General features: G+C 39.2%; 1 protein-coding gene across 3 annotated transcripts in view; it reads left to right on the forward strand.

Moving 5' to 3' along the window:
- Positions 1 to 12: 12 nt before the first annotated feature.
- LOC107686422 (ribosome-recycling factor, mitochondrial-like) overlaps positions 13 to 20,896 on the forward strand; it is a 23,364-nt gene continuing 2,480 nt past the window's right edge. The window contains exons 1-7 of one of the 3 annotated variants that reach the window (XM_016483404.1): positions 19 to 109; positions 1,508 to 1,594; positions 4,085 to 4,255; positions 4,579 to 4,731; positions 8,434 to 8,552; positions 15,653 to 15,744; positions 20,014 to 20,173. In XM_016483404.1, coding sequence (XP_016338890.1) covers positions 4,087 to 4,255; positions 4,579 to 4,731; positions 8,434 to 8,552; positions 15,653 to 15,744; positions 20,014 to 20,173 — 693 coding nt within the window. In that variant the 5' untranslated portion in view covers positions 19 to 109; positions 1,508 to 1,594; positions 4,085 to 4,086. Of the gene's footprint in view, positions 110 to 1,507; positions 1,595 to 3,453; positions 3,527 to 4,084; positions 4,256 to 4,578; positions 4,732 to 8,433; positions 8,553 to 15,652; positions 15,745 to 20,013; positions 20,174 to 20,896 lie in introns of all 3 variants that reach the window. The other 2 variants (XM_016483402.1, XM_016483403.1) reach the window with 2 other exon arrangements.

Here is a 20,896-nt window from a genome sequence, read left to right on the forward strand (position 1 = left end):
TGCACAACACTGAAATGCGATGATATGTGCCCTTGAGCTGCCCATGTTTTCAATAAGGGACTGTACTACAAGCCATGACTGCTAAGACACATTTTTCTACATGAGGAAAGTGAGTATGTGTGAATTACACTCGTGTTGTTTATTACATTAGCGGGATTAATTTATTTGTACTCGCTGTGTGTGTTTATGTTTGTAGCAATGTGTGGGTTTGATTTCTGTAGTGTTCATAATGTAGCCTAGCAGCATGGCACTGCTCTCAGTCTCCGTCAGCTGACAGATGCTTGGAGTACATTTGTTATATACTACAGTGTGCTAATGCAGACTTGACTTGAGGTCAAATGAACAGTAGCCTAGCAGCATGGCACTGCTCTCAGTCTCCGTCAGCTGACAGATGCTTGGAGTACATTTGTTATGTACTACAGTGTGCTAATGCAGACTTGACTTGAGGTCAAATGAACAGCCTGTCTGTGCTGAAAAAAAAAAAAACATGGAAAATTCGTGTCCCTTTAAATTATTCCTTGGGTAATGCTTGGAAACATTGTTATTAATACCACAGGGCATAACTAAATGGAAGGCAAAGGAGAGCACGTGTTGTTGTTTTAGTTTCAGAACATAATATCCATATATCGTTGGTTAAAGGTGTTGTTATAGGTTGCCATACTAAGACGATGAATTATTTCACTTTTTCACCAACTCATGCTTCTGTTCTGTAAATGTTCACTTTTAAGCGTTTTCCTCTCATAAATGATGGATCATAAACTTTAAAACCACTTACTTCTCATGACTGTATGGAAAATACAGTAATATTTAATTAGCTAGGCCTATAGGTTTTAGATTTAAAAAAAATAAAGTGGAAAATAACCTGAATGCACTGAGCATACATTATATAAATTAAAATAAAAGCATTTTAAATTTGTAAAATGAACACTGTTCAACCAGTTTTATAATGATTATATATTATAAATAACTGGACATGATTATTATTTTTGCAGCAACTCTCTATTTTAAGGCTGCTTAATTAAAGACAGCTCATATCACGTCATTATTTATTTACCTCATTTTATTTATTTATTATTATTCATTTTATTTATTCATCATTTATAAATGTAATATTTCATAATAACAATTAATTTATCCAAAAATACATTAAAATACGATTTTTAAATAATGGCTTGAATAAACATTTTGTATGATAATTTTTTTTTTTTAATTAAAATTAATTTTGATTTTGACCTTTTGGGACATAAATACCATACTATATATTTTTTTGCAACAACTGTATTTCCAGGCTTTTTAATTAAAGGCATAGCTCACCTAAAAAGGAATATCATGTCATTATTTATTCACTCTCATTTATTCATTCATTTAATTTCGCTGGTTAAACACGTAAGAGAATTTTCACAGAATGTACACGCTGCTCTTTTCCATGCAATTCTAATGAATGGTGACCAAGGGTTGTTAAAGGAATAGTTCACCCAGAAATAATTCTGCGATTCTCTGTGACTAGAGCGGTGTGGATTACTTGGTGTGGATGTTTTATCAGCTGATTGGACTCTCATTCTGACGGCACCCATTTACTGCAGAGGATCCACTGGTGAGCAAGTGATGTAATGCTACATTTCTCCAAATCTGATAAAGAAACAAACTCGTATACATCTTGGATGGCCTGAGGGTGAATACATTTTCAGCAAACTTTCATTTTTGGGTGAACAATTCCCTCAACAACCCTTATTTACCATTCACTTGCATTGTAAAAGAGCAGCAGGAGCATTCTGCTAAACACCTCCTCTAATGTGTTCAACAGATGAAATGAAGGTGAATAAATGAGGGTAAATAAATAATGACATGGTATTTCTTTTTGGGTGAGTTATGCCTTTAATTAAAAAGCTTTGAAATGCAGTTACTGCACAATGTGAATTGTGAGCAGTGGTTTAAACATCATGAAATCCAACCACTGGTTTATATTAATGCAACCAAACCGATATGCAACACTGTCTCAGTTTTTACAGTAAGAACTTTAAGAGTTCACACTGTAAACATTTCTTTCATGAGGTGAGCTCACGCAATGAGGGTACGCCAACCGCTCTCATTCCTACCGGTATAAATCAAACGGTGGCGCACTGTAACCCACAGACCACCTGTGCAACAGTTTTTCTGCTTGACGGCCTCTCTAAAAGCTGCCATCACCTCTTCTCCATCCACACCCCGTGGACCAAAACACCCGTGTCGGACAACTCCCATCTCCTAAGGACGACAAGAAGAGTCACGCTTTTCATTTTTTGATCTGCGTCTAACCAGAACAGCTGCGGCTCCCATTGAACCTGCAACAAGCATCATCAAGGGCCGATAAAAATCGCAGCTTGTGCGTGTTTGGGGAAAAGCTGCAGCGGCTGCTGTTAGACCCATGCCACAAAGTTATCTTTATCACAGCAACTGTAAAAACACACGGCCAAAAACTTGTTTCAGTCTCTATCCTGGCTGGCTGTGTTTTGACTAGCGGGATACCTCACGCTAGACAAAATCAAAGAAGCAATGACAGAGGCGCAAGCAATTCATGAGCTGGCTTGTTCCAGAGCACCTGCAGAACAGCGCTGTTGTTACAGTCCACGCTGATAAACAACCACCGTTTGAAGATTTATGCTACTAAATGAAGCAGCAGTGACACACACATTGCAAGACTCGGAGTCTCCACTAATGAGCTGATGAGTTGAATCAGATGTGTTCGATTAAGGAGACATCCCAAATGTGCAGTGTTGGGGGACCTCCAGGACCAGGATTGAGGAGCACTGCCCTAACCCTGAGTATTAAACTCAGCACTGTTTGTGCTACGGACATGAATGATAAATCAAATCGTGCGGCTGCAGGGGAGTTGTGCTATTACTTTTCTAAGCCATCAGACTTACAATTTTCACCTGGCGGACTATAAACAAGGTGGAAAAATGTATAAACTTACATTGAAGAAAAGTCCTGAGACATATCAAGGGACTAGAATATAATAGAAACTCAGGGGTGGACTCTTTTGACTTGAGCAAGGAAGAAACCACCCAGAACACGCTAGCAACATCATAAAAACATAATAAATGGCTAAAATGCCATAAAAACTTCTTGATGACATTTTTTTTTTAGTTATTGTTTTTTTTTTATATGGCATGGATTATGTTACATATAACATATAATATTTTACCTTTTATATATTAAATTCAAATATTTTAGTAATTATAAAATGAATATTGTATAATAACAATTAACTAACGCAACTAAAAAACACAATTGCAATTAAATTTAATTAAAAAAATTCAAAACACAATTCATAAATACAATTACTTGAATAAAGCCTTTGTATGATACTTTTATTTTTTAATTTTCCTAATTAAAATTCATTTTTATATTTTGTGGGATATAAATATTAATCAAATATATAAATAAACAATAATTTTTTTCTTTCTTCACCAGATCAAAGTGATGTGGTGCAACTAAATGATATCACAAAGAGGACCCCCTCAGACCCTCATAACTGTCTGTCAAGGTCAATACGTCTTTTAAGTAATTTGACCTTTTATGACAATAAGATACTGAAATTAATAATTAAATAAAAATTAGACAGTGAAATTACATATTCACAATGGAATTAAATCCGACTCATTAAAGTTAAATGCCTTTAACAACGTTTTTTTTTTTTATATAAAACCAACATAAATACAGTAAGTTCATTTCTACGAACTTTGCACATGCATTTTAAAGATGTTTAAAAAATTGGTCCTTTTCTTTATCTTGAACACTCTTATTTGTCGTTTGTCATCCACTTGTATTTGTACTAAAACGACAATCGCGCTATTTCAGAAAGTACAGCTATGCTTTTGAGTTCAATTTGACTCTATTGATGAAACTGATGATGGTTTGCTTGTCTGTCTCTGTACGGGACTTTTTTAAATTTTACAGATGCCCCCTGGTGGCAATATTGTGTTGTGGCTAATGTGTTTTACTCTGTCTTATGGAGTATCTATATTTAATGTAAAGTTGCTCTACGTGTTTATCATCCTTGCATAAATAATTTTCTCTCCATTTTTTTGTATTGTGACCACAGACATGGCATTGAGTCATCTTAACCTCCTGCGACCAGTACTGTGCAGATTTCTGCCCTCCGTTGTGAGGAGCCCGCTGTTGACTAGTTCAAGAGTCCCCTCTCTGCCCCACACGAGCTGTCCCGCGCTTCTGCCGAATTATGTCCGTCATTATGCCACAAAAAAGAGTAAAGGTGAGTGGAGCACGGTGGCTACTTATCCCTCACAGAGCCACAACAAAGAACGTCCAGCATAGGGGTAGGAGTGATATTGTGTTTGTTTTCCATAGCAGTGCTTGTTTAGGTTCACTCAAGTGGGCTTTGAGCCCATATGAAGAGAGGAGAAATTCCCTCTTTCCCCGTCTGACCTCCAAATCCTGCTTTCATTTGTAATTGCTAAGACAATCAGCCAGCATGCTGGTCACAGTCTTTCATTTCGATCTCCAGCTCTTCTTTTGAAGCCATCAGTGATGAAGACATTAATGTTTCTTTCTTCTTTGTTGCTTATTATATGTTAGCAAAAGCAAAAGGGCAGACAACTAAAGTGAACATCAATGCGGCATTGGTGGAGGATATTATCAGCCTGGAGGAGGTGAAGGAAGACATGGCTGCTGTCCTGACTACTCTAAAAGAAGACTTCAGCCGCAATCTCAGCATTCGCACATCACCAGGTCAGGACCTTGCGAGACACTGACACACAGGCAATCCTGTGCTTTTTAACCTGTAACTCTGATGCTTGGGTCAAGGTTTGACTAGTTAGCCCCCACTGGTAAATGTTGTTACTACACCATCTGGCTGCTTTTTGACCATTGGAAGCCATTCAAAAATATGGGAATATTCTAATGAAATACATTTTTACAAGCTACATTTAACTCATAAATATTTCTGTTTATTATAATAGCTGTATTATCAGTGTTCAGTTATTTTTGCAGAGCTCTTAAAAGCATTGAACTGGAATTGGCAAGACCTCACAGAATTTGAATTAGAATGACAGAAAGAGGAACTGGTGGAATTGGAACTGATAATTCTACACAGGCACACAACAGAGGAATTACGTAATTAATTTGGACTAATTATGCCTATTTAGTCACTGATGTGTAGAATATATTTGTTTCTGTACAGATTTATCCAAGTTTAAAAGTTCAATACTGTCAAAGCAGTTAATGTCCATCTTTTTTTTTTTTCCAAATAACTTTCATTTTAAAGTTTGAATTAGTTGATTATATAATTTATTGTTATAAAAAATTAGAACTCATATTATAAATATATTAAATACCTCATATTTGATGTATGATCATGTGAGTGACATTTATTGATCATTTATACAAAAATTTATTATAGTACAGTTATAATATTTTTTTGGATTTAATTCCACTTAAATTTAAATTCATTTCAGATATGAATAATACAATTAAATGGATGCACAAATCTTATCCTAAATCTAGACATTTTTAGCCTTTTGATGACATGTAATACATTTTAATATTTATTTAATTGATTTAATGAGAGTTCAGAATGTTTAATGCAAGACAAAAATGCTGTAAAAACTACTTAATGAATGAAACAATGAATGAGTTAAGTAATCAAAGCACTTTTCATTAAATTAACAAGGGAATGATATTTAATTATTATGTTTTAATTAAATGTTTTAATATACCACATTTCCATTAAGCCTTCCTTGATTTTTGAGTAACAAAGTGAACAAACAATTGAATCAGAGAATTAAGAAATCACAGAAATAAATGTGACTTCTGAAGCCATAAGAAGCTTTATTCACTGAAAAGCTTCTCTCATATAGGATCACATTCTCATAGTATATACTCAACTATTGTATATACCTTGTGCATCACATTCAATTAGAAGACACAAGATCCAGTGCTGTTTGGTGTCACTGATTTCAACCTTGGTGTGCCACGTCGTCTACATCAGTGCTCTTAAGCTCCATTCCTGGAGGGCCAGTGTCCTGTAGACTTTAATTTAACCCACCTATCTGTAATTTGCAAGCAATTCACCACACCTTTATTAGCTTGTTCGGGTGTGTTTGGTTAGGGTTAAAACTAAACGTTGCAGGTCGTTGGCCCTCCAGGGCTGGACTTTAAGAATCCTGATCTACATTATCAATGTCACTGAGGTTACACAAGGCTAGAGGAGTATTGTGTTGCCTCGTCCTCCCATGAGGATCAATGCACGACGATCCACCTTTGCACGTTCTGGCCGTGACCATTGTTCCAAAAGGTGGGGTCACCCTGTTTGCGATCCTACTTCCTGAAGTACATCCAGGTCAACCCCGTTCACTCTAGCCCAATCCCAAAAGACTCAACAGTTGGACATTTGGGACTTGTGGATGTGGAGTCCATGCTCTTTCCTTTGACCTCTTGACCTTGCCAGTCCTTCCCTCCCTGCTCCTTGATCCAGCTTGGTTCCTTGAGGCGAATATGGAAGGTCAGTGAGATAGCAAAATGAAATGACGTTCTTTTAAGCAAATGACGGAATCATCTGGATTTAGTTAAGCAGCAAGTTTATTATGAAGGACAGGAGAATCACCTTGGCCGAGGGAACGAGGTTGCACAGTGCAGGATTAATGTGGTGACCCAGTGTCTGGGCACACAACATGAGGATTACGGCCTGTCGGTCTGTCATCTATAGGATAGACCGTTTGCGCTTGGATCTCCACAAATATACTTTCTCTTGTTCCAGATAAATCTGCCGCCAGAGGACATTGCTTCACCGAGACATTTGTATTTTTCCAAACACCTCATCGGTTCGGTGTTTCCAACAAAAGGCTCAAACAGCCATCATATTGGTGGTTCTTCTGCAAGAAAGTAAATCTAAAATCAAGCCAGTGTTGCTTCTGAATATTGACTAACCTTTAGATTTTTGAAACGGAGAGAGCAACAGGTGGTACCATGACCAGAAAGAGCCCATTTGGCTAATAGCTTCCCTGTTAAACTTCAAGGTTTTTTAGTGGAGGAAACAGCAATATGTTTCATGGAAGCGTTAGCAGATGTGAAGGCTTGCAGGTAGCACACATACAATCTGAGGTGGGATCCTGGCCCAATTTGAGATGGAGGTTTGGGCAAAGTCCCATATGCACTGTTCAACCCCTTAGAGATTGGACAGAAGCTGAAGTATGATCGTCTTAGATGTTACTGTTCAACTGAGTGGCAAAATGGTGCATATATGGAGAATTTGAAGTTCTTGAGTGTTTTCTTTGGTCAAAAAGGCGCATGCAGGTTCTGAAAGATCAAAGTGCAGCGCAGTGCGTCTCGGCTGTTCTCCGGCTTTTAGAAGTGTGGGATAAAGTAAGGTAAGACTGGGGACAAAGGGTGGGAGACGGAAACATTTCTGTGTGAGGTAAGGCAGATGAGGGAAGGAGACATGCTGGCGAAATGTTCTGGTTTTCTGTCTGGAGAGAAAGGAATGGGTGCTTTCATCCCTCAAGGAAAGCGAGACATGTCGTCACAACAGACATCGAAAGGTGCCTCTTCTTTTACAACCTTTCATTTTTTGAGACTGGTTGGGAAAGGATACAGAATGCAGGCAAGCGTCTAGTTGACAGACAGTGAAGGTAGTTATTGCATTGTTTTTCTTGAAGGGATAGTTCACCCAGCCTTACATCATTCCAAACCTGACATTCTTTCTTCTGTGGAATTTTGAAAAATGTCTCTGTTTTTTGTACATACAATGGTACATACAGTGTTGTTTTGGGCCCTAATGACTTTCATTGTATGAACAAAAACAGTCGAAACATTCTTGAGTTCAGAAACATTCTTTTTCGGTTCATGAATTTCCTGAGAATGGAACCCATGACCTTGGTGTTGCTATTGCCTTTACTCTTTGAGTTTCAGCAACAATGCACAACATCTTGTCAGTTGCCTACTTTCCATTTTTGTCGCAACTCATTGGATAGCTTTCATTGGTCCAGTATGCCATGGCTAATACAGTAACTGTATATCAAACATATCACATACACTCTGATTAATTGTGATTTTTGATGCTTTTCGCTTTCAGTGAAGACAAAAATTTTGGTAACACTTTATTAGGGCACAAATTCTCACTATTAACTAGTTGCTTATTAGCATGCTATTACTAGAATATTGGCTGTTTATTGGGACTAATAAAGCACATATTAATGTCTTATTCTGCATGACTGTATTTTAGATCTCCTAACCCTAAACTTAACATCATTGGTCCCAAATTTTCCTATACCGTCTAAGAAGGAGGTGTTATGAAACTGTATGACGTTTTAACTGGTGTATTGCATGTTTATCGCTATGGTTTTTTATTATTATTATTTTAATTGGCAAATGGTTGAATAACTCGCTTTAAAAGTGTGGAGAAACGCACTGGTTAACAAAGGATTGTGTTCTCAGGTGCGCTGGACCACATTACAGTAACCACAAAGGATGGCAAATTTCCACTCAACCAGCTGGGCCAGATATCCATGAAGTCTCCTCAGCTACTTGTGGTCAACATGACTGGCTTCCCAGAGGTACGGAACCAAACTACAGATGGCTTCCTAGCAGAACTTCTCAGTTCATACTGCTGCATGCAATGTCAAGCGCACACACCAAAAACACTGTTTCTCCTACTGAAACCTGAGTGTGATGGACTCTTTCCAGCCTGGTTTCAGAGAAATTGATTGATTGTTGGGGGAAGCCCTTTGTTCTTGGAGAACGATTGAAACGTAGGCCAAGACTCTGTGGTTAGCTGTCAGGCCAGGAAATGACCGCAAAGTGGCCTCTGGAACTTAGACCTGAGTTAATGTGTGATATCTCTCTCTCTTTTTGGTGTCTTTCTGCCTCTCTACACATTATAAGTCGGTGTATTTCTGCTTTTCCTCTCCTCCTTCTCCCATCACCACACTCTCTCCATTGATATATATGAGTTCTTTCTGCCTGATGTTCAGATAACCCTAATGAGATTAATGCTCTCACTTCTTGGCCTATGTCCACTCAATACCAAAGGCTCTGGTTTCCTGGTGGCTCTAAAACCCACCAATCTACCTTCGTCATCCATCCTGGGAGACTTCAAGCCAAAGATTGCATGTATGTAAGGGATAATGTACACTCAGCCAGTCATTATTGCAAAATAAACCTTGATAGGATGATCAAAACCAAAAGCTTTATTCACTGAAAAGCTTCTCTCATATAGGATCACATTCTCATAGTATATACTCAACTATTGTATATACCTTGTGCATCACATTCAATTAGAAGACACAAGATCCAGTGCTGTTTGGTGTCACTGATTTCAACCTTGGTGTGCCACGTCGTCTACATCAGTGCTCTTAAGCTCCATTCCTGGAGGGCCAGTGTCCTGTAGACTTTAATTTAACCCACCTATCTGTAATTTGCAAGCAATTCACCACACCTTTATTAGCTTGTTCGGGTGTGTTTGGTTAGGGTTAAAACTAAACGTTGCAGGTCGTTGGCCCTCCAGGGCTGGACTTTAAGAATCCTGATCTACATTATCAATGTCACTGAGGTTACACAAGGCTAGAGGAGTATTGTGTTGCCTCGTCCTCCCATGAGGATCAATGCACGACGATCCACCTTTGCACGTTCTGGCCGTGACCATTGTTCCAAAAGGTGGGGTCACCCTGTTTGCGATCCTACTTCCTGAAGTACATCCAGGTCAACCCCGTTCACTCTAGCCCAATCCCAAAAGACTCAACAGTTGGACATTTGGGACTTGTGGATGTGGAGTCCATGCTCTTTCCTTTGACCTCTTGACCTTGCCAGTCCTTCCCTCCCTGCTCCTTGATCCAGCTTGGTTCCTTGAGGCGAATATGGAAGGTCAGTGAGATAGCAAAATGAAATGACGTTCTTTTAAGCAAATGACGGAATCATCTGGATTTAGTTAAGCAGCAAGTTTATTATGAAGGACAGGAGAATCACCTTGGCCGAGGGAACGAGGTTGCGCAGTGCAGGATTAATGTGGTGACCCAGTGTCTGGGCACACAACATGAGGATTACGGCCTGTCGGTCTGTCATCTATAGGATAGACCGTTTGCGCTTGGATCTCCACAAATATACTTTCTCTTGTTCCAGATAAATCTGCCGCCAGAGGACATTGCTTCACCGAGACATTTGTATTTTTCCAAACACCTCATCGGTTCGGTGTTTCCAACAAAAGGCTCAAACAGCCATCATATTGGTGGTTCTTCTGCAAGAAAGTAAATCTAAAATCAAGCCAGTGTTGCTTCTGAATATTGACTAACCTTTAGATTTTTGAAACGGAGAGAGCAACAGGTGGTACCATGACCAGAAAGAGCCCATTTGGCTAATAGCTTCCCTGTTAAACTTCAAGGTTTTTTAGTGGAGGAAACAGCAATATGTTTCATGGAAGCGTTAGCAGATGTGAAGGCTTGCAGGTAGCACACATACAATCTGAGGTGGGATCCTGGCCCAATTTGAGATGGAGGTTTGGGCAAAGTCCCATATGCACTGTTCAACCCCTTAGAGATTGGACAGAAGCTGAAGTATGATCGTCTTAGATGTTACTGTTCAACTGAGTGGCAAAATGGTGCATATATGGAGAATTTGAAGTTCTTGAGTGTTTTCTTTGGTCAAAAAGGCGCATGCAGGTTCTGAAAGATCAAAGTGCAGCGCAGTGCGTCTCGGCTGTTCTCCGGCTTTTAGAAGTGTGGGATAAAGTAAGGTAAGACTGGGGACAAAGGGCAGGAGACAGAAACATTGCTGTGTGAGGTAAGGCAGATGAGGGAAGGAGACATGCTGGCGAAATGTTCTGGTTTTCTGTCTGGAGAGAAAGGAATGGGTGCTTTCATCCCTCAAGGAAAGCGAGACATGTCGTCACAACAGACATCGAAAGGTGCCTCTTCTTTTACAACCTTTCATTTTTTGAGACTGGTTGGGAAAGGATACAGAATGCAGGCAAGCGTCTAGTTGACAGACAGTGAAGGTAGTTATTGCATTGTTTTTCTTGAAGGGATAGTTCACCCAGCCTTACATCATTCCAAACCTGACATTCTTTCTTCTGTGGAATTTTGAAAAATGTCTCTGTTTTTTGTACATACAATGGTACATACAGTGTTGTTTTGGGCCCTAATGACTTTCATTGTATGAACAAAAACAGTCGAAACATTCTTGAGTTCAGAAACATTCTTTTTCGGTTCATGAATTTCCTGAGAATGGAACCCATGACCTTGGTGTTGCTATTGCCTTTACTCTTTGAGTTTCAGCAACAATGCACAACATCTTGTCAGTTGCCTACTTTCCATTTTTGTCGCAACTCATTGGATAGCTTTCATTGGTCCAGTATGCCATGGCTAATACAGTAACTGTATATCAAACATATCACATACACTCTGATTAATTGTGATTTTTGATGCTTTTCGCTTTCAGTGAAGACAAAAATTTTGGTAACACTTTATTAGGGCACAAATTCTCACTATTAACTAGTTGCTTATTAGCATGCTATTACTAGAATATTGGCTGTTTATTGGGACTAATAAAGCACATATTAATGTCTTATTCTGCATGACTGTATTTTAGATCTCCTAACCCTAAACTTAACATCATTGGTCCCAAATTTTCCTATACCGTCTAAGAAGGAGGTGTTATGAAACTGTATGACGTTTTAACTGGTGTATTGCATGTTTATCGCTATGGTTTTTTATTATTATTATTTTAATTGGCAAATGGTTGAATAACTCGCTTTAAAAGTGTGGAGAAACGCACTGGTTAACAAAGGATTGTGTTCTCAGGTGCGCTGGACCACATTACAGTAACCACAAAGGATGGCAAATTTCCACTCAACCAGCTGGGCCAGATATCCATGAAGTCTCCTCAGCTACTTGTGGTCAACATGACTGGCTTCCCAGAGGTACGGAACCAAACTACAGATGGCTTCCTAGCAGAACTTCTCAGTTCATACTGCTGCATGCAATGTCAAGCGCACACACCAAAAACACTGTTTCTCCTACTGAAACCTGAGTGTGATGGACTCTTTCCAGCCTGGTTTCAGAGAAATTGATTGATTGTTGGGGGAAGCCCTTTGTTCTTGGAGAACGATTGAAACGTAGGCCAAGACTCTGTGGTTAGCTGTCAGGCCAGGAAATGACCGCAAAGTGGCCTCTGGAACTTAGACCTGAGTTAATGTGTGATATCTCTCTCTCTTTTTGGTGTCTTTCTGCCTCTCTACACATTATAAGTCGGTGTATTTCTGCTTTTCCTCTCCTCCTTCTCCCATCACCACACTCTCTCCATTGATATATATGAGTTCTTTCTGCCTGATGTTCAGATAACCCTAATGAGATTAATGCTCTCACTTCTTGGCCTATGTCCACTCAATACCAAAGGCTCTGGTTTCCTGGTGGCTCTAAAACCCACCAATCTACCTTCGTCATCCATCCTGGGAGACTTCAAGCCAAAGATTGCATGTATGTAAGGGATAATGTACACTCAGCCAGTCATTATTGCAAAATAAACCTTGATAGGATGATCAAAACCAAACCCTGAAGGTGATACATGGTTGCTTGTAGCTTTGGCTTGAAGCTTCTGTTAACATATCAGTTGATCAGTAACACTCCAATAATATTACAGTGTTAATTTATTATATTACATATTATATTGTATTTTATTATATTCATAGATGCACATAAGTGGTGTGCAGGTGTGCATGCGCGACCAAAATATAAAATATCGACATGGTTGGCAGCTGTTAATGCATAATCACTGTTTTATATCGACTAACTATAATGCTATGTAAGATTTACATTCAAACTGAAGCATAAATCTATACTATGCGCTGCCGGTTTCACAGCAAAACTATGAAATTTCATTCACCTTCGCGCTTCAGTCGCCAGCACATATACTTACTTTGCCAGCAACCCGCCAAAATAAAAGCTTGCTGATTTTAGATTTGAAAATGCTAAAAATGTATATGAAAATATAAAAAAAGAAAAAAAAAGAAAATGTAAGTATTAGCATTGTATTTTATGTGTACTATAAAATAATTGTATTTTTATTTAATGCTTTTTTAATTTTTTAATAACTTTTTATCTTAAAATATAATACTATTGTCACACTTTATTATTTTGTTTATTATTTTATTAATATTTAATGGGTCACACTACATGCGGTGTGAGCACCAAACCAAATCTCCAGGTGCTCTCATGAGAACCAGACGGAAAATCTTATGCGCATCCCTGATTATATTATATATGCTGCCATGGACAGCAGTGAAATTTACAGATAAGAAGTCATTATACAAAAACATTCAACACCTGAATGCTGTAACTGTCCAATCAGAATCAAGCATAACAGAGAGCCATGTAAAGAATACAGAAATATGACCAAATGTTACTTTCCCTTGTGTTAACAACAGCTGGGGTGGCACGTTATGTTATTGATCTAACAATTAACCATTTGCAAATGGGTTTGCCTTTCTGTTCATCACCTCTATATTAACATAATACTAAAAAAGACTCTGCACAGTATTAAGGGGTCAGTTTTTATGCTCAGATGACCGTAATACCATATGCGGCCTTTTAGGGTGTCAGGAAAAACTGGCCATTACCTAACAGGCCTGCAAAAACAACACAGAGGTGACTGGCCCGGGCCAAAAGCTAACAGCTTCATGATTGTTCTAATCCATTACACACTCTCTGAGAAGAGGCTGTTGTTTTCCAGTCATTCATTAAAGGGCCAGAGAAGGTGCAGCCTTGTTGAGAAACCACAGTGGCTGTTTTGTGTTGTGGTGCAGACAGCAGTCATTAGCTTTCATTCTCCGTGTGCCTGTGTGGTATCCAGAATCATTAAGAAAATTAGGGTTTTTTTAGCCCACAGTTTCTCAAGTTGACTTTGAACCATCTTCTCTTTTTAATCACAAGTACAGAGGGTTACAGGTTTTTTTTTTCCACTTACTAACCAGAACAATACTGGTTTTACTGTAAAATTACGAACCACCAGGAAGTAATGATGGATGACGATCAGAGAGAAATCGCATGCACACAATGCCTGCAAGTGAGTCAGACCTCACAAGAAATGCATATTAACATTGGAGGAATGTGTGAACAGCACATGCGTGTATACTTTTTTGCCTGTTTTTTCTTGTTTGGTGAAGAAAAAGGTTAACTGTATGAATTATAATTTTATAGTTCCATTATTTATTCGTACAACAAAATTCTGTGGTGAATATGTATCTTTATTTACACACTGTCATATGAATAACCAGTTATTAAATAGACTGATGTAAATTGCATGAAACTAATTTTTTTTTTTCATTACTGCAATATAAAATGTATTAACTTCAACAGGACTGAAAAATGACTCACAGTTACGGAGTCTGATTCAGAGGCCGTATACACACTGCAGCTAAATTCAGTTGTCATTTCACATTTTAGTGCTTAATCCTGTTCTGTACACACACACTTCAGACAACCACAATCTACAACCGAATTGATTCCTGAAAAAATCAGGTAGTGGCAACCGCATTTCCCACAATTCCATGCAGTGTGTACAGAACCAAACTCAACAACTAGTTGGTAATGATGTACTTAAACACGTATCAGATTTGTGTCTGTTCTATACGTGCGGGGCAATAAAATCACAGGGTATGTTTTGACTCATTAGTGTTGCCAGATCGTCTTAGAAAAAAAACAACAAATAAGAAGAAGCCCATAATTACTCAAGTCCAAATCAAATCAAATTAGCCACATGGCAAAATATCGCGACATGCCTGCCTACATTATTAACTCCATAAACTGGATCAATTTATGAGCTGAGCCCAAACAAGCCCAATGCGCTTATAATAAGTGGACATGGCAACCCTTTAGGAGTGCACTCTGCAAAGTAGCCTTTGGATACCAAACATGTGAGACACCTGGCATGGTGCCAGTTCTGTTCTGTACAAACACAAAACGATAATTTAGGGGGATTCAATCCCATGTTTAAATCCGGTTGTCACTCCTGAAACTTGTGTATACAGTGTGTATGCAAAACAAAATATTTCACACAGAATTAAACATGCAATGTGGTAATGGGAGAACTTTATAGCACACTACTGTGCTAAACGTTTGTTGTTGCATACCACTTCACATGCTGTTTTATGTAATAATAGGCGTATACAGTATATACTGTGCAGTATGCACTAGTATTCCAGTCCAAACAGACTAAATCCACTATGATGTATACACACTAGACTGCCTGCACACAAGTTCAGAGTATAATCTCAGGCTAGTCTGGCCACAGGAGTGGTAATAGGTTATGAGGTGAACAGGCATAAACCCCCGAAACAGGGTCACGGTGGGTCATCGCCCTGCACTGCAACCTCTCAGCCCTGTCCCACGGGATCAGGAGCTGACAGCGCCCCACGGCGCTTCCTACACCACACACTCCACCCCTCTGCCCCGCTCTCTGGAGCTCCATCATGGGGAGATGCTGCCCAGCTCCTTCTGGATCAAAGGGCCCAGGGTTGGGGTACTCCACTGATCTGGAAGGGGGTGGTCTAGTGAGATATGAGGGCTGGAGAGATGCAAGGGGTGTGTGAAGGTTTGCAGCAGGTACCGCAAGCCCAGCTGGCTGTCATTAGCTCTGATGTGTGTGTGTTTGTGCAATGTGTCCTCAGGCCATGGCAGCCGTCACACGTGCCTTACAAGACAGCAGCATGGGACTCAACCCGGAGGTGGAGGGCACCATCATCAGGGTGCCTGTTCCCAAGTGAGTGTTTTACTGCCCAGGGCCTGAATCCCCATGACCACTCTCACCTTTCCTTTTAACTGCACTTTCTACAAGCTTTGTTTGCTTTCACTCCAGTTCCTGTTGTTCTGTCTAATTCTTATCCGTTGTCTGTGCAATGCTAATGTCTCTTTAATGTGTTTTTAGCTTGCTAAGGCATGCATCACCATTGCGTTAGGGCATTTTAGTTTTAGAGGGATTTTGGGCCCTTTTCTTAAGTTAAGACTGGAGTTAAGAAAGTTAAGACTTTCTAAGTCTTAAGACTGGAGACCGCCTAGACCAGCTGAAAACCTGCTTGACTGGGCTGGGAGACCAGCTTAGGCTGATTTTAACTTTTTTCAGCAGGTTGAAGGAGAGCCTCTTCACTATAGAGTAATAAACAATCACCCTAGGAACAATGCAGAACAGGGCTGTCACTAACGATTATCTTTATGCATTCGAATCACTCTTGCAGTACTTTGGTGCCATACAATGATCGGTGCGCAGTGACGCTTCAAGTCGAATGAACAAACAAGTCACCTATATTTATATAGCGCTTTTAACAATACAGATTGTCAAAGCAGCTTTACAGTATTAAATAGGAAAATAGTGTGTCAATAATTCAAAAGGACAACAGTAAACACTCAATTTTCAGTTAAAGGCAGTTCATCATTGAATTCAGTGATGTCATCATCCAGCTCAGTTCAGTTTAAATGGTATCTGTGCAATCAAGTCGACAATATCGCTGGAAATTAAGTGTCCCCAACTAAGCAAGCCAGAGGCGACAGCGGCAAGAAACCAAAACTCCATCGGTGACAGAATGGAGAAAAAACCTTGGGAGAAACCAGGCTCAGTCGGGGGTCCAGTTCTCCTCTGGCCAGACAAACCAGCAGGTTGTTCCTTGCTGCAGCAAAGTTAGATTGTGCAGAGGACTCATCTACACAACACGTGTGCGTATTTGCATTGCTTTGATTGTTCTCTGTAGATCTCACCTTCTCACGCGCCATGATTGGTCGATGTACAATACATGCATGTTATTGGTCAAACTACTTTGGATGTTTTAGGCAATATAAAAAAAATCCTGGCCAGGAAGTGTCCCGTATAAATGGCACATATGGCCACCTTAGGTAATCAAGTAAACGGTTGATTTTTCTGACGATTAATCGTGTTATCGGATAATTTTTTGTGGTAATAAAAATAGACACAAGCGAACATTAGACTTTTTAAAATGACTTAAAATACATATATATAATAGCAATGAGGCAGTAATCATTGGTTCAAATAAAATATCAAAAGCAAGTAATCATATGGTTTTATTGAACAAAACAGTTAAAAACATAATGTAATAAAACAATATAATCATAGCGTACGTACATTATGTATTATATCAAATGCAGAGGGCGCCAATGGCCTGACGTCAATGCTTTTCAACTTTTCAAGCGCCAACGCAGGCATCAGCCAATCAGATCGCCTTATGCAAATACCCTAGTGCATACGCTAGCCAATCCCATTCATGCAACTCCAGAAAAGTAATGAGATTGTCTATTGTCACTATGACTGTCGCGTCAGCACCAAGCTTCAGACGCGACCTCCGTCAAGCGCCGACGATGACGGTCGCGTCAACACCAAGCTTCAGAAACGCCCTCCATCAAGCGCCGACGTCCCGTGTGAATATACCGTTACACTTTATTGTGCTATCTAATCCTTGTTTAATATCGACTAAACCTTTCATTCAAATGTCCACTTAATCTTTAATATTTGGCCATTTCTTTATGATAGAAATGCTACAGCCACTGGCATTTCTTGAACAAGAACATGTGGACTTCAAAACATGCAAACTCAGAGTGAGGGTTTAAACTTTTATTTTGAAGTCGCGATGAACAGTTAGCATTTTGAGAAAGATAATGATGTATTCTCCTGTGTTGGCGTAGGTTTATAAATGATTTACATTATAGAATGGTGCACAGTGATCCCAGATGAACATTATAATAAACCCAAACTCACAACAATATGCAGAGATGGAGTTTGAGATGCTCCCCACATGTAAACAATAACTGTTCGTGTGGAGCAGCATTTACTGTGAACCGATCATCTCTTCATCCGATCATCTCAAAAATAAACTATAACTGCATCCCAAATGACGCACTATACACTATGTACTTATACATGATTTACTTATGCTCTATGTACTTAACCATGTAGTGTATGAATTATAATAGGTTATTTTGTCATTAATAAACAGAGTCTTATAGCCCCTACCCCTCCACGACATAATTAAAGCTGCAACAGTTGAGTACATGAAGTGTTCAACATTCCACACTTCGATTTTCGGTTATTTAAGTGCATCATCAGGGTATTTAAAGTGTACTTTTTCTTTTTGGAATTTTCAGTGTGAACACACTACTCGCATTATTTATACTACAAAACATCATAGAATAGTGCATAAGTACGCGGTTTGGGATGCACCTGATGTGAGAGTGCACCAGAACGCTTCATTTATCTTACATTTTCAAAAATCTTCTTCTGGGGTGGGGAAGTCCCCAGACCCCCGTACAAGGATTATATTTGGAACCATGTCACCTTTTTCACCTGAGTTTGCAGGTATGTATTAGAGTACTTGAATTGAATCAAGGAATCGTGACAGCCCTAATCCAGAACATCTTAGGCTATGTTTACACTAGTGTGTTTTCATTTTAAAACGCATAACTTTTGCTATGGTTACACCTGTCATTTGCACTACTCCTGCATTTTCGACCCTCGAAAACGGAGACTTTTGAAAATGTTGCAGCCCCCGTTTTAGTTTGAAAACTGCGGGGTTGCATTTCAGTGTAAACAAACCAAAACGGAGACTTTTGAAAACGATGGCATGGCTGCCCACTTTCGCTCTGCGTATCCTTGATGACCATGTAAACAATAACATCATGCTCATAGTTGTACCCATACATATGTATAGGTAGATTCCCCATTCGACCGCCCCAAGCACGCAGACGCCATCTAAATAATAGGGAATCTACCTATACATATCTATGGTTGTACCTGCATGAATGGTCATGTGACATGCGTTTTCGGTTGTGTAGTGTAGACTGAGATCGTTTCCAAAATGCAGTGAAAACGTCAGTGTAGACGAGGATAATTTTCATTTTAAAACGCCGTTTTAAAGCGAAAACGCACTAGTGTAAACAGGGCCTTAGTATCAACTGTGCCAGCTACATAGCTGCGCCTTAGCAACCACCCAGAACACACTATCAAGCGCATAACCATTCCAAAGCAACCATTCAGAACTCCCTAGCAACTGCATAGTGACTCCCTAGGAACCACCTAGAACACTTTATCAACACCATAGGAACACCTTGGAAAATACTCAAAACACATAGCATAACATAACTGCATGCTTTAGTTTTCATAATGTTTCTTTTTATCTCAATCCAGTCATATCCTGTTCTTTTTCATCTGAGAGATATATATATATATATATATATATATATATATATACACAGTATATCTGGGAAAACTCGCATGTTCTGTTAGTGTTTAAGATAGCTTTGTATTGTAATTTTTCATGTTCCCTTCTGTTCTCTGTATACTTTCTTTTATATGTGACACAAGGAAGCAAACGCAGCGGTCTTGAACCTCTGAACGCCGCTGCTCTTCCCTGCCAAGCCAAAGAGTCTCGCTGCACGGCCTTCATTCTACAAACCACAAAACTGTTTGATTACGAGGCCGCGCTGCAGCTCTAGCTCCAGCAGCAGGTGCTCGTCTGGCAGCGCGTTCAGAGGGGCCGGACGTCTCGCCCGTAATCAGCGCAGCCTCCTCGCATGCACTTGCATTTCTAAAGAGAGCGGGAGGCTTGATTGGCTCAGAATCAGTAATTATGAACATTGTTTGCAGTAAACAGACACTACTCTTGGACTGTTTGCAAATGGCTGGCAGCAAAATGCCAATTATAAGATGGGGAAACTTCTACACCTACAGCAGAATTTGGGCGAGAACAACAGTTTGTTTATTGTCAAACTTTTTGTTTTATTTTCAAAGACCGTGCTTATAGCTGTTTCTGGCTTGCAGCCATATCATAAACACAGATTGTCTGTCATAAGCGTCATAATATCAAAGTGTAAATAACAGTCTGGACTGTCAGATTTGTTCTTAATGCAGTTACTCATCCTCTAAATGTCATTTGGTCTAAAAATATAAATCAGCACAACTGATCTGAAGACAATACAGTGATTATTATGATCTAAAATGAGTTGGTTTAACCGTGTATTTGACTTCCAGGGTGACGCGCGAACACAGGGAGAATCTAGTGAAACTGGCAAAGCAGTTCAGTAACAAGGCCAAGGATTCGCTGAGGAAAGTACGGACCAATGCTGTCACGCGAGTGAAGAAGTCCAAAGAGGGCGTCTCTGAAGATACCATTCACTTGATAGAAAAACAGGTGACACAAATGAGGATGAACTCATAAATTAATTAATTAATTAATATTATCAATTTTTATTTTGTTAATATCAGTAGTAATAGCAGTAGTAAAAATTTTTTAAATGTTTTATTATTAATAAATTAATATTAACTTAAAGGTATTGAAAGTAGTAGTAATTGTAGTCCTAGTAGCAATAATAATCATAATAAATATTAATACTTGTTTATTAATAATAAATTCATGTACATTATTAGTAGTAGTAGTACAGTCTTGGCCAAAAGTTTTGGCAGTGACATAAATTTTGTGTTTTGCAAAGTTTGCTGCTTCAGTATTTGTAGATTATTTTTCCACATGTTTCTATGGTATACTGAAAAACAATGCATATCATAAGGTTTAAAGGCTTTTATTGGCCAAAAAATACAATGAGTCAATATTTACAGTGTTGACCCTTGTTCTTCATAACCTCTCCAATTCGCTCTGGCATGCTGGATATTAGCTTCTGGGCCAAATCCTGACTGATGGCGATCCATTCTCGCCTTATTAGTTCTCAGAGTTGATCACAATTTGTGGGCTCCTGCTTGTCCACTCGCCTTTTGAGGACTGACCACAGGTTCTCTATGGGATTGAGATCCGGGGTGTTGCCTGGCCACGGATCCAAAATGGCAATGTAATGATTTCGTAAAGATATCACTCTTGCTTTGTGACATGGTGCTCCATCATGCTGGAAAATGCACGGATCAT

Source organism: Sinocyclocheilus anshuiensis, unplaced genomic scaffold, assembly GCF_001515605.1.
Source record: "Sinocyclocheilus anshuiensis isolate Anshui unplaced genomic scaffold, SAMN03320099.WGS_v1.1 scaffold838, whole genome shotgun sequence".
Lineage (NCBI taxonomy): Eukaryota > Metazoa > Chordata > Actinopteri > Cypriniformes > Cyprinidae > Sinocyclocheilus > Sinocyclocheilus anshuiensis.